The sequence below is a fragment of the Bos indicus x Bos taurus genome, chromosome 12, assembly GCF_003369695.1.
Source record: "Bos indicus x Bos taurus breed Angus x Brahman F1 hybrid chromosome 12, Bos_hybrid_MaternalHap_v2.0, whole genome shotgun sequence".
In the NCBI taxonomy this organism is placed as follows: Eukaryota; Metazoa; Chordata; class Mammalia; order Artiodactyla; family Bovidae; genus Bos; species Bos indicus x Bos taurus.
In genome coordinates, this window is record NC_040087.1 from 1,524,503 (window position 1) to 1,539,921 (window position 15,419).

At 37.8% G+C, this 15,419-nt stretch overlaps 1 protein-coding gene across 3 annotated transcripts in view; it reads right to left on the reverse strand.

Annotated features, from left to right (window-relative positions):
- Window positions 1-2,766: 2,766 nt before the first annotated feature.
- Window positions 2,767-15,419, reverse strand: part of TDRD3 (tudor domain containing 3) — a 226,752-nt gene continuing 214,099 nt past the window's right edge. For all 3 annotated transcript variants that reach the window (XM_027557099.1, XM_027557098.1, XM_027557100.1), the window contains 2 exons: window positions 10,493-10,618; window positions 2,767-3,024 (listed from right to left, as the gene is read on the reverse strand). In XM_027557099.1, coding sequence (XP_027412900.1) covers window positions 10,502-10,618 — 117 coding nt within the window. In that variant the 3' untranslated portion in view covers window positions 2,767-3,024; window positions 10,493-10,501. The remainder of the gene's footprint in view (window positions 3,025-10,492; window positions 10,619-15,419) is intronic.

Sequence of the window (15,419 nt, forward strand, 5' to 3'; positions counted from 1 at the left end):
CAGAAACTATAAAACTCCTAGAGGAGAACATAGGCAAAACACTCTCCGACATACATCACAGCAGGATCCTCTATGACCCACCTCCCAGAATATTGGAAATAAAAGCAACAATAAACAAATGGGATCTAATTAAATTTAAAAGCTTCTGCACAGCAAAGGAAACTATTAGCAAGGTGAAAAGGCAGCCTTCAGAATGGGAGAAAATAATAGCAAATGAAGCAACTGACAAACAACTAATCTCAAAAATATACAAGCAACTCCTACAGCTCAACTCCAGAAAAATAAATGACCCAATCAAAAAATGGGCCAAAGAACTAAATAGACATTTCTCCAAAGAAGACATACAGATGGCTAACAAACACATGAAAAGATGCTCAACATCACTCATTATCAGAGAAATGCAAATCAAAACCACTATGAGGTACCATTTCATGCCAGTCAGAATGGCTGCGATCCAAAAGTCTACAAGCAATAAATGCTGGAGAGGGTGTGGAGAAAAGGGAACCCTCTTACACTGTTGGTGGGAATGCAAACTAGTACAGCCACTATGGAGAACAGTGTGGAGATTCCTTAAAAAACTGGAAATAGAACTGCCTTATGATCCAGCAATCCCACTGCTGGGCATACACACTGAGGAAACCAGAAGGGAAAGAGACACGTGTACCCCAATGTTCATCGCGGCACTGTTTATAATAGCCAGGACATGGAAGCAACCTAGATGCCCACCAGCAGATAATGGATAAGAAAGCTGTGGTACATATACACAATGGAGTATTACTCAGCCATTAAAAAGAATACATTTAAATCAGTTCTAATGAGGTGGATGAAACTGGAACCTATTATACAGAGTGAAGTAAGCCAGAAAGAAAAACACCAATACAGTATACTAACGCATATATATGGAATTTAGAAAGATGGTAACAATAACCCTCTACGAGACAGCAAAAGAGACACTGATGTATAGATCAGTCTTATGGACTCTGTGGGAGAGGGGGAGGGTGGGGAGATTTGGGAGAATGGTATTGAAACATATAAAATATCATGTATGAAACGAGTTGCCAGTCCAGGTTCGATGCACGATACTGGATGCTTGGGGCTGGTGCTCTGGGACGATCCAGAGGGAGGGTATGGGGAGGGAGGAGGGAGGAGGGTTCAGGATGGGGAACACAGGTCTACCTGTGGCAGATTCATTTCGATATTTGGCAAAACTAATACAATATTGTAAAGTTTAAAAATAAAATTAAAAAAATAAAAAGAAAGCCAAAAAAACAAAAACAAAAACCCCATACTATCAGCCATGTCTTTCTCACCTGTACTCTTTCACTTATTAAGATACTGTAGAAACAAACAATTGACTGTGGGCTAACAAACAAAACTTAGAGTTAATAGGCCCTGAGAAAATGCCCAATGCCTTCTCTATCAAAGCAAAGTACTAATTTTTGTCAATTATTTTAACCAGAGAATTCTGTTTTCCCCTCCCTTCCTTCATCCCTCTTTCTCCTTAAATTTTAACCACTCACTTTTGACTTCATAAGACTGAGACTATGGGGTTATTATTTTTGTTCTATTAAGAACCTATAGCTCAGAAATATTGGTTCTCTGCAAGGAGATCCAACCATTCTGAAGGAGATCAGCCCTGGGATTTCTTTGGAAGGAATGATGCTAAAGCTGAAACTGCAGTACTTTGGCCACCTCATGTGAAGAGTTGACTCATTGGAAAAGAATCTGATGCTGGGAGGGATTGGGGGCAGGAGGAGAAGGGGACAACAGAGGATAAGATGGCTGGATGGCATCACTGACTCGATGGACGTGAGTCTGAGTGAACTCCGGGAGTTGGTGATGGACAGGGAGGCCTGGCATGCTGCGATTCATGGGGTCGCAAAGAGTTGGACACGACTGAGCAACTGAACTGAACTGAACCGAACTGAATGAAGATTCTGGTTGCTTCTGCCAATCCCTCTCATTTTGGCAAGTGCCCTGACTTTCACATATATATCCTCTGCCTCAGACTGAATATGTTTTCAGGAAAGCAGATTGCCCCCACTTGAATCAGGCCTAAACTCACCCATGGACCCTTGCTGAAGTTTCTCGTTCAAAGGCTGAAAAGTCACACAACACAGGTAAATGCAGCCTAAGAGGGATAGCTTCTTTTCTCTTCTGAGTGCACTTCCGGAAGGGACCCCAACCCCATCTCTGCACTGAACAGCTCAGGAAGCTGTAGCCATCCTGGGATCATATGGAGCTGAAGAATGAAGCTTATGTCACAGAAAGCAGAAATGAGATGAAAAGAATAAGGATCAGGATCTTTCATGACAACTCTGAGTCAGTGAATTAAACCAACGGAAACTTAATGTGCTTCTGATGAGTGAAATAAGCTAGCACTTTAGTATTTAACCAGTTAGAGCTGGGTTTTCTGTTATCTGCAACCAGATGCATCTTAAAAGATCCACTGCACATTTTATAAGCAAGGGAATGCCTGTTTTTTTTTTTATTGAATTAGATTAACAGACTGCTAAAACAACATATCAGAGTTCTGAATATTTTTCTGCTGTCATATTTTGCAGTGTTACCATACTAAGAACTGCTATTTGTCTTCAGGTTGTTTTGTTGAGAAATGTGGCAAACTGTGTCAGTCAGTTTATTCTGTAATTACAGAGGAGCTTCAGTATGCTGTAATTGCCATTCTACAGAAGGCAATTAGTATGGGGTTAATACCAGATGAACAAGAAAAATAACATTCAGAAAATAAAACATATAGCAAAACAATGTATTTAATAGTGCATTGGTTTTATTGATGGCAGAAGAAAAAATTCTTCTACTTGTAAAAGTTGCTTTATTTAACTTTGTATTTTTTCCCCATTCTTTATGTGGGTTGAATTTTTTTTCCCCCTAAAATCTGCCTTTTAGTTCTCCAAATAATAATATCCACCATGTCTGCATCTTACTCCGAAGGGAAAGCAGGAGGTCTATCAACAGGTTCTGACCAGGATGATTCAGTCAACAGCTCCTTTCTTCATAAAGACTCTATTTAAGAAGAGAAGAAGAGAGTGAAATTGGCACCTCAACTTAACTTCTTCATACACACACTGCTGAAACCTACCTGTAACTGTGAAGTGTTTATACAAATATCAATAGATCACAAGCAGAGCAAACTGGACACTGCTAATTTATAAACATAATTTCTATAAATCAGTACATAAACAAAAAGCAAAGTCTTTAAAAAATAAGTTTTCCTTCTAGAAATTTTTAAAGTACATCTCTGTCACTGTTAGTCCCTCTATTGCTAGCACGTTGCTTCAGGAATCTGGATTAACTGAGCAGAGTTTAACAGAGGGTGACCTAAAAAAGATGCAATCTGCCACTGAATCGCATCTACCCCCATCCTACCCACCTCCATTTCCCCTATGAACCCCTCTGAGCTGGTTCAGTCTCTCAGGTAATTTACCTAAGCCTGCTGCCTCCCTTGCCTGCTCCCCACCTTTATCAGATGCCACTCTAGCAGAAATGCTGTGGGTGGCGACAACAGAGAAGGCTGAGAGAGGTGGTGAGAGAGGCCCTATTTGCTCCAGTCCTGTTTCAGCTTCATGGAGGAAAGAAACTGGGTGGGCAGGGACGGGAAGCATTCCCATGGCTGCATTCAAACGGCTCATAAGTCCTCTGAAGTCAACAGTCTCCTGATTAGAAACTAGAGATTTGGGTACTACTGTCCTCACATGATGCCTCTCCTGCTGGCTTCATGGGGTTCTATAACATCTATCTTTATAGTGATCATTTCCCTGACCTTGATTTGAAAAATTTTGCACAAGGATGCTGCTCTAGATTGTCTTAAAAAAAAAAAAAACACAAACAGAAAGCCATCCTAAAATACATCTTCTACTAGCTAAAAATGGTGTTAAAACCTGGACCTTGGAAAATAAACAAGGTCATGATATTTATATAGTAATGTATGCTTCGCTATTGGTTTCAAAGGGGCTTCCCTGGTGGCTCAGCACTAAAGAATCCACCTGCAACGCAGGAGACGTGGGTTCAATCCCTTGGTCAGGAAGATCCCCTGGAGAGGGAAGTGGCAACCCACTCCAGAATCTCATGGACAGAGGTGCCTCGAGGGCTACAGTCTACAGGGTCACAAAAGAGTTGGACAACTAAACAACAACTATGCTTAGTGATCAGCTTCAAGGTTTTGGTTAATATGTAAAACTATGAAAACTATTCTTTCATCAAAGAAACTAGAAGTGAAATTTAAACTGAGTCACCATTCACTAAACCACTCTACATACTGAGCCTTAACCTCCATGGCAGTAGGGAACCTCCTCTGATGTGTCAAACAAAGTCTACACAGGTCTGCCATTTCTCTCTTTTCACAGCAAAACTCGAAGCTCTAACTACTCTTCAGCTGCTGCTGCTACTGCTACATCGCTTCAGTTGTGTCCTACTCTGTGTGACCCCATAGACGGCAGCCCACCAGGCTCCCCCGTCCCTGGGATTCTCCAGGCAAGAACACTGGAGTGGGTTGCCATTTCCTTCTCCAATGCATGAAAGTAAAAAGTAAAAGTGAAGTCGCTCAGTTGTGTCCGACTCCTAGCGACCCCGCAGACTGCAGCCTACCAGGCTCCTCCGTTCATGGGATTTGCCAGCCAAGAGTACCGGAGTGGGTTGCCATTGCCTTCTCTGACTCTTCAGCTAGACCAATGCAATAGCTTCCTAGATTCTTTTCCTTCTGGTGCTTAATCCATCCTATATCCAACAGCAGTATTTCTTAAGCTTAATTTTGATCATATCATTCTTATTCAGAAGTTCATGACAGCACTGAACACATCAAGGTCAAACTCTTAAGGAGTCTAAAGTGATACTCTTCTGCCACCATCAGTAATGCTGTTTTGGTTCACACATTCTCTAATAGCCACTGCCTCTTCCCTTCTTCATATCTTTCTCAGCTTTTAGATTATCTTCAGAGGACTCTACCCCACCATGAAAGTGAAGCTTTAAAATGCATCTGTAAAACTAAATCAATTCAGTTCAGTTGCTCAGTTGTGTCTGACTCTTTGTGATCCCATGGACTGTAGCAAGCCATCGCCAACTCTTGGAGTTTACTCAAACTCATGTCCATAGAGTCGGTGATGCCATCCAACCATCTCATCCTCTGTTGTCCCTTTCTTCTCCTGCCTTCAATCTTTCCCAGCATCAGGGTATTTTCAAATGAGTCAGTTCCTTGCATCAAGTGGCCTAAGTATTGTGAAAGAAAACTAAATCAACTCTACTAAAAAAAAAAAAAAAAAAACAACTCTCTAAATCCTGCCCCTACTAACTGGTATCTAATTTCTAGGACACCAATCATGCCAGAAAGCTTTTCAAAGGCACATAATTTGGTCCCTTTCACTGGTTAAAGAACTATGGACACCCTATCCACAACTGCTCTTACTTCTAAGTTGTCTGTAATAATCACAAGTCCAGATAATAGAGGTTTGGGCCCTCTCCTCCCTCAGGGCCTGGATCTAACTTGCCACCACTTTTTCTCAGACCTAGGCCTATTTCCCATATTGCTCTCTTGAGACCTGCTCCTCTCACTGAGTCCTAACTCCCAGGTATCTCCTACTTTTGCTAATCACTGATATTGTCTTAGTACCAGCCTCAAGCAGAATCCAACTCCCTTTGCACCTCTGGGGAAGTATATGAATGTGTAGGGGTTGGGGGTTGGTGTAGGAGACTTGTAAAAAAACTCCTTAGGGCAATCGAAGAATATGTAAATTACACATAAACAACTTTATCAAAATATACTGACTTAAGAAAACACTTACTGAGCAGCTACTATGGCATTCATCATCTAGCAAAGTACTCAAAACATAAAAAGAAAGACAACTATGAACTTAAAAAAAAAGTGATAAAAAGTTCATGTTTATAGTTGCTGGAAGTCAAGTCAAATGGTTGGATACAATATATACCTTGTTTTTAAATGATTGAAGTTAAATGGAAACTAGGAATGAGGAAATAATAAAGTATCTTTTCACTGAAGAAGAAAATAATATATTCAGTTGTGTGACAAAAGCAAAAAGTATAATCCTTGTTGCTGAACTTCCCATTCAAAGAGAGTATATTTAATTCTACTTCATTATCTTCTATAACATATGTCTGAACTAAGTGCAACATGGAAACTTACATTACCATATGTAAAATAGATAACCAATGAGAATTTGCTGTATGGCTCAGGAAACTCAAACAGGGGCTCTGTATCAATCTAGAGGGGTGGGGTGGCAGGGGAGCGGGGGGAGATGGGAGGGAGCTTCAAAAGGGAGGGGATATATGTATACTGTTGTGGTTTGACAGAAAACAACAAAATTCTGTAAAGTAATTATCCTTCAATAAAGAAAAATAAATTTTAAAAATGAATAAATAAAGTTTTTCAACTAAGATCACATGTGTCCTGCTTAATTAATTAATTTTTAGGATACATTTTGCAGTGAGGTTTTTTTAGTGATACCATTATGGTACTGTTTTCTGCCAAAATTAATTTTCTTTACTGTGAGGATTTTCCATGTCAACAGTACAATCCAAAATAAGCATCTGGGAAAGATGGGAGTTTTAACTCAAGATACGTAGAGAACCACTAAGATTGTAATGTTTTAGTTGACTAGGAACAGTCTGCATTGTACATTCTGATACAAATAAGCTATGATTACCCCAGGGCTAACATTCATCGTTTACTTTTAAGCAGTGTACTCTTTTTCAAAGGAAATTTTTGATGGAGCCCTAATGTAGAAAACATTAGGAAAAGGTAATGGGAAAGGTCAGTTTTCATTCCAATCCCAAAGAAAGGCAATGCCAAAGAATGCTCAAACTACTGCACAATTGCACTCATCTCACACACTAGTAAAGTAATGCTCAAAATTCTCCAAGCCAGGCTTCAGCAATATGTGAACCGTGAACTTCCAGATGTTCAAGCTGGATTTAGAAAAGGCAGAGGAACCAGAGATCAAATTGTCAACATCCGTTGGATCATCAAAAAAGCAAGAGCACTCCAGAAAAACATCTATTTCTGCTTTATTGATTATGTCAAAGCCTTTGACTGTGTGGACCACAACAAATTCTGGAAAATTCTTAAAGAGATGGGGATACCAGGCCACCTGACCTGCCTCTTGAGAAACCTATATGCAGGTCAGGAAGCAACAGTTAGAACTGGACATGGAACAACACACTGCTTCCAAACAAGAAAAGGAGTACATCAAGGCTGCATATTGTCACCCTGCTTATTTAACGTATACGCAGAGTACATCATGAGAAATGCTGGGCTAGAAGAAACAAATTGCTGGGAGAAATATCAATAACCTCAGATATGCAGATGACACCACCCTTATGGCAGAAAGTGAAGAGGAACTAAAAAGCCTCTTGATGAAGGTGAAAGAGGAAAGTGAAAAAGTTGGCTTAAAACTCAACATTCAGAAAACAAAGATCATGGCATCTGGTCCCATCACTTCATGGGAAATAGATGGGGAAATAGATGGGGAAAGAGTGGAAACAGTGTCAGACTTTATTTTTTGGGGCTCCAAAATCACTGCAGATGGTGACTGCAGCCATGAAATTAAAAGACACTTACTCCTTGGAAGAAAAGTTATGACCAACCTAGATAGCATATTCAACAGCAGAGACGTTACTTTGCCAACAAAGGTCCGTCTAGTCAAGGCTATGGTTTTTCCAGTGGTCATGTATGGATGTGAGAGTTGGACTGTGAAGAGAGCTGAGAGCCAATGAATTGATGCTTTTGAACTGTGGTGTTGGAGAAGACTCTTGAGAGTCCTTTGGACTGCAAGGAGATCCAACCAGTCCATCCTAAAGGAGATGAGTCCTGAATATTCACTGGAAGGACTGATGCTGAAGCTGAAACTCCAGTAATCTGGCCACCTGATGTGAAGAGCTGACTCATTTGAGAAGACCCTGATGTTAGCAAAGACTGAAGGCAGAAGGAGAAGGACAACAGAGGATGAGATGGCTGGATAGCATCATCGACTCAATGGACATGAGTTTGAGTAAACTCAGGGAGATGGTGATGGACAGGCAAGCCTGACAGGCTATAGTCCATGGAGTCACAAAGAGTTGGACATGACTGAGCAACTGAACTGAACTGAACTGAATGTAGAAAACATGAAAGACACTAAAGAAGGGCCCAGAGGACTTACGAGTTCTACCATCGGCTGCACCCTTCCTTATCTTACATCTTGTCTCTACTCGGCCCTGCTTTCAACAGCCCCAGGCATCCTTGAAGCGTCCTTGAGTCCTGCATCTCCTGTCCTATAGTAATTGGGGGGTTGAGAACCTTTGGTCACCTTTTAAAACCTGTTTTAAACAGTTCAGAAGACACTGGAAAGCTAACAGGGAAGTCTCAGTTTTCATTTACCTTAAATAAGATTTAATTATAAGCACACTGAGCTTATGTTAAAAGTGGATGCTTGACTGTGCACAATGTAATGTTGCTGAAGTCCTTACGTGTACTTTGATTCTGCTTTGGTCAGTTCTTGCATGCTACAGAAAAATGCCCAAAGTCAAGAATCAGCTCTTCTGTGATACCATGGGCACGTCTGTCTACTTGACAGTCTTGTAATAAGTGCAAAGAAAAACCAATAATAAAAGGGAAAAGGTGCTATCATGGCTCAATGGGATAAATCAGAAGTCAAACAGCATTAGGCTTCTGTTCCAGGCAAACTATTACATAAGAAGCAAAGGGCTAGAAAATATAAGAAAATATTTCTTCACTTAGGATGACACAACTAATTTTGAACCAATGAAAGAGTTTTGGGAAGCTGGAGAAGATCTTGGAACAATGGTGTCCAGAAATATAACGTGAGACATATATGATTTTTAATTTTCTAGTAGCCACATTAAAAAGTAAAATTAAATAGGTGAAATTGATTGTAGTAACATTTTGTTTAGTTCAATCTATTAAAATATTATCATTTTAACATATAATCAATACAACTTGCTGAGTTTTTTTCAAACTAAGTGTTTGAAATATGGTATTCATTCTTTATTTATAGAACATTTCAATTCAGGCTAGCTGCATTTCCAGTGCTAAACAGTCCTGGCTGCTGTGAGGAATTGAGAGAGTCACTGAGTAGGGGACACACACAATGTAGATAACAGCTTTGTCAGAATGAACAGCTGAAATAAGGAATTGGGAACAATTTATTAAAAATTCTCAGTAGTCTTTCTACTGAGAAGAGACTAAGAAAAAAGATATATAGTCTAAAAGAGTGTTTATGTGATATATAGCAAAAGCTCTAATGTGAAAACTCTAAGTATTAAAAGAAATATCCAAGAGTCCTGGCATAAGGAAAAAATAGAAATGTTATCAAAGATGGCAAAAGTATTTCTTTCTAAGAATGTACTAAGAATTAAGGTCTCTGTTCATCAAAATGAAATGCCTTAGATTGGTCCCATAATTAGCTGACTTCTTTGTTACATCTTCCTTATTAATGAAGATGATTTTCAGATAGTAACCTTCTTTCTGAAACTCTAGGATGAAAGAATCTGGATCAACAGCATAAGGCTCCTAAATTACATCTCAATAAGCAGTAAGGCTGTCTTCACTGAATTCCTGAAGATACATATGAAACACTTCCTCTTTCTTAAAAAGGATGGAAATTAATCAAACAACAAAAAGATAAACTCAGTTATCTAGGTTGATAAGTATCTGGTCCTTTGTTTTCTTTTATCTTTTTCCTACTTTCAAACTTATAGTCATTTCACTGATTGTCATCACCTTCAATAGAAGAGTTGGTAGAGAGAAAAAAGGGGATTAAGGATAGCATTTGTGGGGAAAGCTCCGGAGGAAAAGTAGTTTGTTAACTGTGGTAGTATCTTAAATACTTTATAACTGAAAGTAGTTTTAAAATATCAGTTTTCTTCTATTACAGGCAAACCTCAGAGATATTGAGGGTTTGGTTGCAGACCACCACAATAAAGTGAATATTGTAACAAAGCAACTCACACTAAGTTTTTGGTTTTCCAGTGCATATAAAAACTTTATTCACACTAAACTGCTGTCTACTGAGTGTGCAATAGCATTATGTCTAAGAACCAATGTACATACCTTAATTAAAAATACTTTATTGCTAAAAAATGTTAACCAATCACCCGAACCTTCAGTGAGTCATAATCATTTCACAATATTAACATCAAAGACAACTGACCATAGGTCACCATAACAAATATAATAATGATGAAGTTTGAAATATTGTAAGGATTACCAAAATGTGACACAAAGACAGAAAGAAAGGGAGCAAACGCTGTTAGAAAAAATGGCACTGACAAGACTTCCCTGACACTGTGTTGCCAGAAACTTCCAATTTGTAAAAAATGCAAATATCTGTGAAGTGTAATCAGGAGAAGCACAATAAAATGAAGTATGCCTGTATGTTATCATGAAATATTAAAACTGTGCTTATATATTTAACACGAGTAGCATCTTTCTGTACGTGGACAGCTTCTCACGATGTAAATGTACCTTGTTGCATTAGTTCCGAGCCCGGGGAGGCTGGTAGAACTGCTGAGTTGGTCTAGTGGATCGTCTTGGCTGGCCGTCACCTCCTCTACGGAACTCAAGAGTTTGGTCATAGGTGCCTTCTTCCTCCTGTGTGCAAAGAGTAGTGATTTAATATGTTCAAAACAGTTCCACGTTTCCTACATTAAACACATTTTACGGTCTCCATTTTGCTATACCCTATTAAGCTGCCCTGGGATGTACATTTGTCAAGTTTTATAATAGAGGGCAGTAGGGAAAAAGAGGAAAAAGAAGTCAAGGACACTGTAAAAACTTTTGGTTGTTGTTAATAGAAGGATGAAATTTATAGTGGTAACATCAGAATCAAATTTAATCTAGAAAAGGAAAATATTTCCACATAATATTATGGTTATCTCCTCAAGTGACATGACATGATGTAGTGCAAACACAGAAAAGCAACATTATAATATAATTTTAATTGAATATTTGGGCTTCTGGGCATTTATCATGGAAGGGGGTTTTGGCAAGATATGGAAAAGGGATTGAGGAGCCACAGAACATTCACCAGCTGTTTTAGTCCTCATCTGATGAAAGGTCCAACATCATTAAGAACCTTATATCTAGAGATAGGAAAAAATAATGGATCGGAATGAAGAGAGAAATATAATTTATATATAAAGAAAGTGTCATGCAAGAAATAGCAATCTCCACAATAAGACACAAACTATTTTCTTCTCATCTTCTTTCTTACTAAGGGTATAGAACCAGCAGTTCAAGGAATAGCATGTATAAATTAGGATAAGCAAAATAAATAGCAGAAAGAGTATAATTAATTACAATATTTGAAAAGGACTTAGCAGCAACAGAAATGTAGCCAAAAGTCACACTGGTTTCTTACTGAGTGCTGCCACCCTGTTATTTTAGTGTTTTAAATTAATGCAGCTATGAAGTACGTTCCTTTTGGAGAGAGACAAAAAAATTGGCTCTCTGAATTATCTGAGCACAATAATTTGCATGATTTAGGAAATTTATGCTATTACTTCCTCCTCCTCCTTACTTTATCACTGAATTTTCCATCCCCAAGGATAGCTTTCCTTTGACCCTAACACTAAATGGAGTTACATGAAAGACTGAGTTCTATTCTTTAATTTTTACAGATCAAACTATTGCAATTTTACTTGATGCAAGTAGAAAGATGCTAAGATAATCTGACCAAATCCTATTATTTAGAAATGATATTTAATATTTGGCATGAACAAATCCCTCATTAATAGGCATTCTCCACAGTATTCTTAAGAAACATTTTTCCATTTTATATATAGGACACTGAAGTCCTGGAAAGCTTTGTGACTTTGCCCTAATATTTCAAAGGTAAATCTGAGTTTTGATTTAGATACTGCTACTTTAAGTCTTAGTCTGCATGTAAAAGAAATAAACCAAGAGCCAAAAATTAATCATCACTCTTAAGGTGCTATCATCACCTAAATAAGAGAATAAAGAAATCTGACAATATATCTGGCAAAACTAACACAATAACAACATTTTACAGACAAACTTCCAGATTAGTTTTCCATCCTCTATGTCCCTTTCATTAATAATTAACCTCAAAATGGCTAGAAGCATTAAACATTTATAATTTAGTAAAGCAATTAAAATACAGTAAGGAAAATTAAAGTGTTCAGGAGAGAATTATTTTTTATCAATATGGTTGCTGCTCTGAATGATTATTTTCAAATATTATAGCTAAATTTGAAAAGAAACTATTTATTGTTATGACATGATATACGAAGCTCTCTGCATATTATGAGAAAGATGAAAATATATTTGCTGCTGTAGAAGGTGAAATACTTGTTTCAGGGATTAGAATAGAATATTATCATTCTCCACATCCAGAACTGTAGAATTGGTTAGGTCTAAAAATTTATATAGTTTATCAGTAAAATACAGTGTTAAAGGTAGGACACTACATTTGCTGAGTGAGCCAGATTTATATAATAAATATGGCATTGCTATTTGAAAAACTGTCTCTATCGTTTAAAAGATTCTCAGACTATACTAGCCAGAGCCAATTAAATTATTTTATAGAGATGACCAATCATGGGATTTCTTTCATATTATTTGATGTCTTCACAATCATACAAAAAGGAAGCAAAAACTAAAATAGATTCTGATAGCTTGGTTCTCAGTTTTCATCAAAGGCACAATCTTGCTTTTTTAACTTTTAAATATTCCTCCCACAGAGTAGTTGGGGAAAACCTGGTTACCCACAAAAATCACTTCATATAGTCTAGACCTAGTAATTTTTAGCATTTAATGAGCAACTCTTTCCATACAATGCACAGACCAATTTAATAGATCAGTTTCTTTGGATGAAATTTATAACTTTATCTCCTTTTATTTTAGTTTCACTAGTCTGTAACAGCTTTAAAACTAAAAATAAAAAATTAATTTCATAGTTCATGACTATTTGAAAAAATATCTGACACTATTTTGAGCTGGTACATTCCTGGAAAGCCATCTGTTCTGTCCCCCTAGACTTGACAGACATGAAAATCTCTAAACCCAGAGAGGTGATTCTGCCAAGTCACAGAGCTCACTAGAGGAAGAGTCCAGACCAGGACCATTTTATTTCTGACCTAGACAAGGTTCTTTAAAAGACTGGAAACAATTTTCATAAAAATAGAACTGACCCAGGCCATCTTCACTGAAGCTTTTGAGATTTAGAGCCATTTTATTGGGACTCACATTTTTGCTCACCTGAGCCATGCTATCAGATTTACCTGTTTTAAAATACTTAATATTCAAAATGTACCCTCCTCTTCTGCCAATATTTAAACTGCTAAACATTACTCCTTTTAATGAAAAGATACATAATGCAATAGTCATTGTGACACCAACATGAATGAACTGATATTCTGAAAGGAAAAAAAGAGAGCACCAATGCAAAAAGGAGATGCACAACTTCACCTGTAAAACATGCTTGACAGGTCACAACTACATCCTTCCTGCGTATCATTTTTAGACTTTTACTAGCACAAACTACATCTCGAATGAGAATATAGACAAATACATTATTTCCTCATTTATAAATGAGCTGGGTTAGAAAAGCTCACTATAAATCAGTTACTTGGAACCTGGAACATACTTCAATAGGAGATGTGAAACACAAGTAAATACAGGTGAAGTTCTTTGCTCCACAAGTTAAGGTCTGTGCAGCTAGGCATATAAACCAGTATTCTGCAGAAGCGGGTGGTCCTGGACTCTCAGTTCTGGACTGGCAGGGATTTCCCTGCTCCACCAGGGGGAGTGTGGGTGGGAAGCCAATGTCTAGAAACATTTTTGGTTGCTCTATCTGAGTGCTACTGGCAGTTAGAGGGTCTAGACATTTTTGGTTGTTACAAGCTGAAGGAGCAGGGTTGGGGGAGTTGTTACTAGGTCTAATAGGTAGAGGCTATTCTAAATAGCCTGTAATGCACAGGACAGCCCACGCAACAAAGAATCAACCAGTTCTAACATCAACAGTTGAGAAACCCTGGGCTAGTCAAAAGAGGAGGAAACTTCCTACTCCTAAGTGCCAGGGTAGCCTGGAAAATAACTATGAAATTCAGGAAGTTTGGGTTTGCCACCCTTTCCCTTTTTCTTTTTGATATTTCTTCTGCCTCTGTCTCTAATGCCTAAAAGCTGCCTTTATGAGAGCTCTATTTGCTGACAATACTTTGTTTTCTTTTGCTTCAGCAACAGGTTCATATTAACTTACTGAATTGCCTTATCTTAGATTACCATTTCTTCAGCATTTTCACATAGCCATGACTTTATTAGGAGAAAATGATTCTTGATTAATGCTGGGGGTAGGGAACAGGGACAGCAATTCTCTTCACACAAAAAAACTTACTAACAGTCATGTCTAATAGCTATTTTGTGTGTAATTAAAAAAAAATTTTTTTTCTAGTCTGTTCATTTTAACAATTTGCACAGCACTCACAAAAACACAAGTCAGCTTATGAAATATATACCAAGTAGCCTCAAAAATAATCCTGTTGAAAACTGAAATATTTTTTTCTTTAATAAGAAATTTATTTTAAAAATATATAGACATTTGGTTTTGTCTTTTGAACTGAAATATTAATAAGTACATGTCTCCTTGAGTGATTTATATATGAACTACTTTATGAATTTCTAGACTACCTTTACCTGTCTAGTTAGCTTGTGTAGTTAGTTTTTACAAATAGAAACTAATTTTAATAAAATACCTAAGCAAACAGCAATTTTAAAGACAAACCTGCTTTCCCAAAACATCACATAATAAAGGCAAAATTAAAAGAGACAGTAAAAAGATCACTGGTTGCCAAGGGTTGCGGGAATGGAGGGATGAATACACAGAGCACAGATTTTCAGGGCATTGAAACTACTCTTCATGATAATGTGATGGTAGATACAAGTCACTATACATTTGTGCAAACCCATACAGTGTACACCATGAGTGAATCCTAATGTAAACTAAGGACTCTGGAAACTACTGGGTTAATGTAGGTCTATCAGGTGTACCAAATGTACTCCTCTAGTGGGGGATGTTGATAACTGGGAAAGGCTATGCATGTGTGGAGATGAAGAGTATATGGCAAATCCCATACCTTCTCACAGTTTTGTTGGGAGTCTAAAACTCCTCTAAAAAATAAAGTCTTTAAAAAGAAAAAAAAAAGGGCTTTAAAGTAGGCCGCCTTAGTGGGATACTTTGTGCCTCATATATAGCTTATGTGGTAGATCCTTAATATTTGATGAAATATTTGTCGACCTGCCTTATTAAAATGGCTCATCTCAATCCATTCAGACTCTTCCTGTGGTTATCAGTAACTAGAATATGAGAATTAAATTTCTTTCATCCTTGGGATGCCATGAGGATTAATTAATGTATGAAAATCACTTTGAAGAT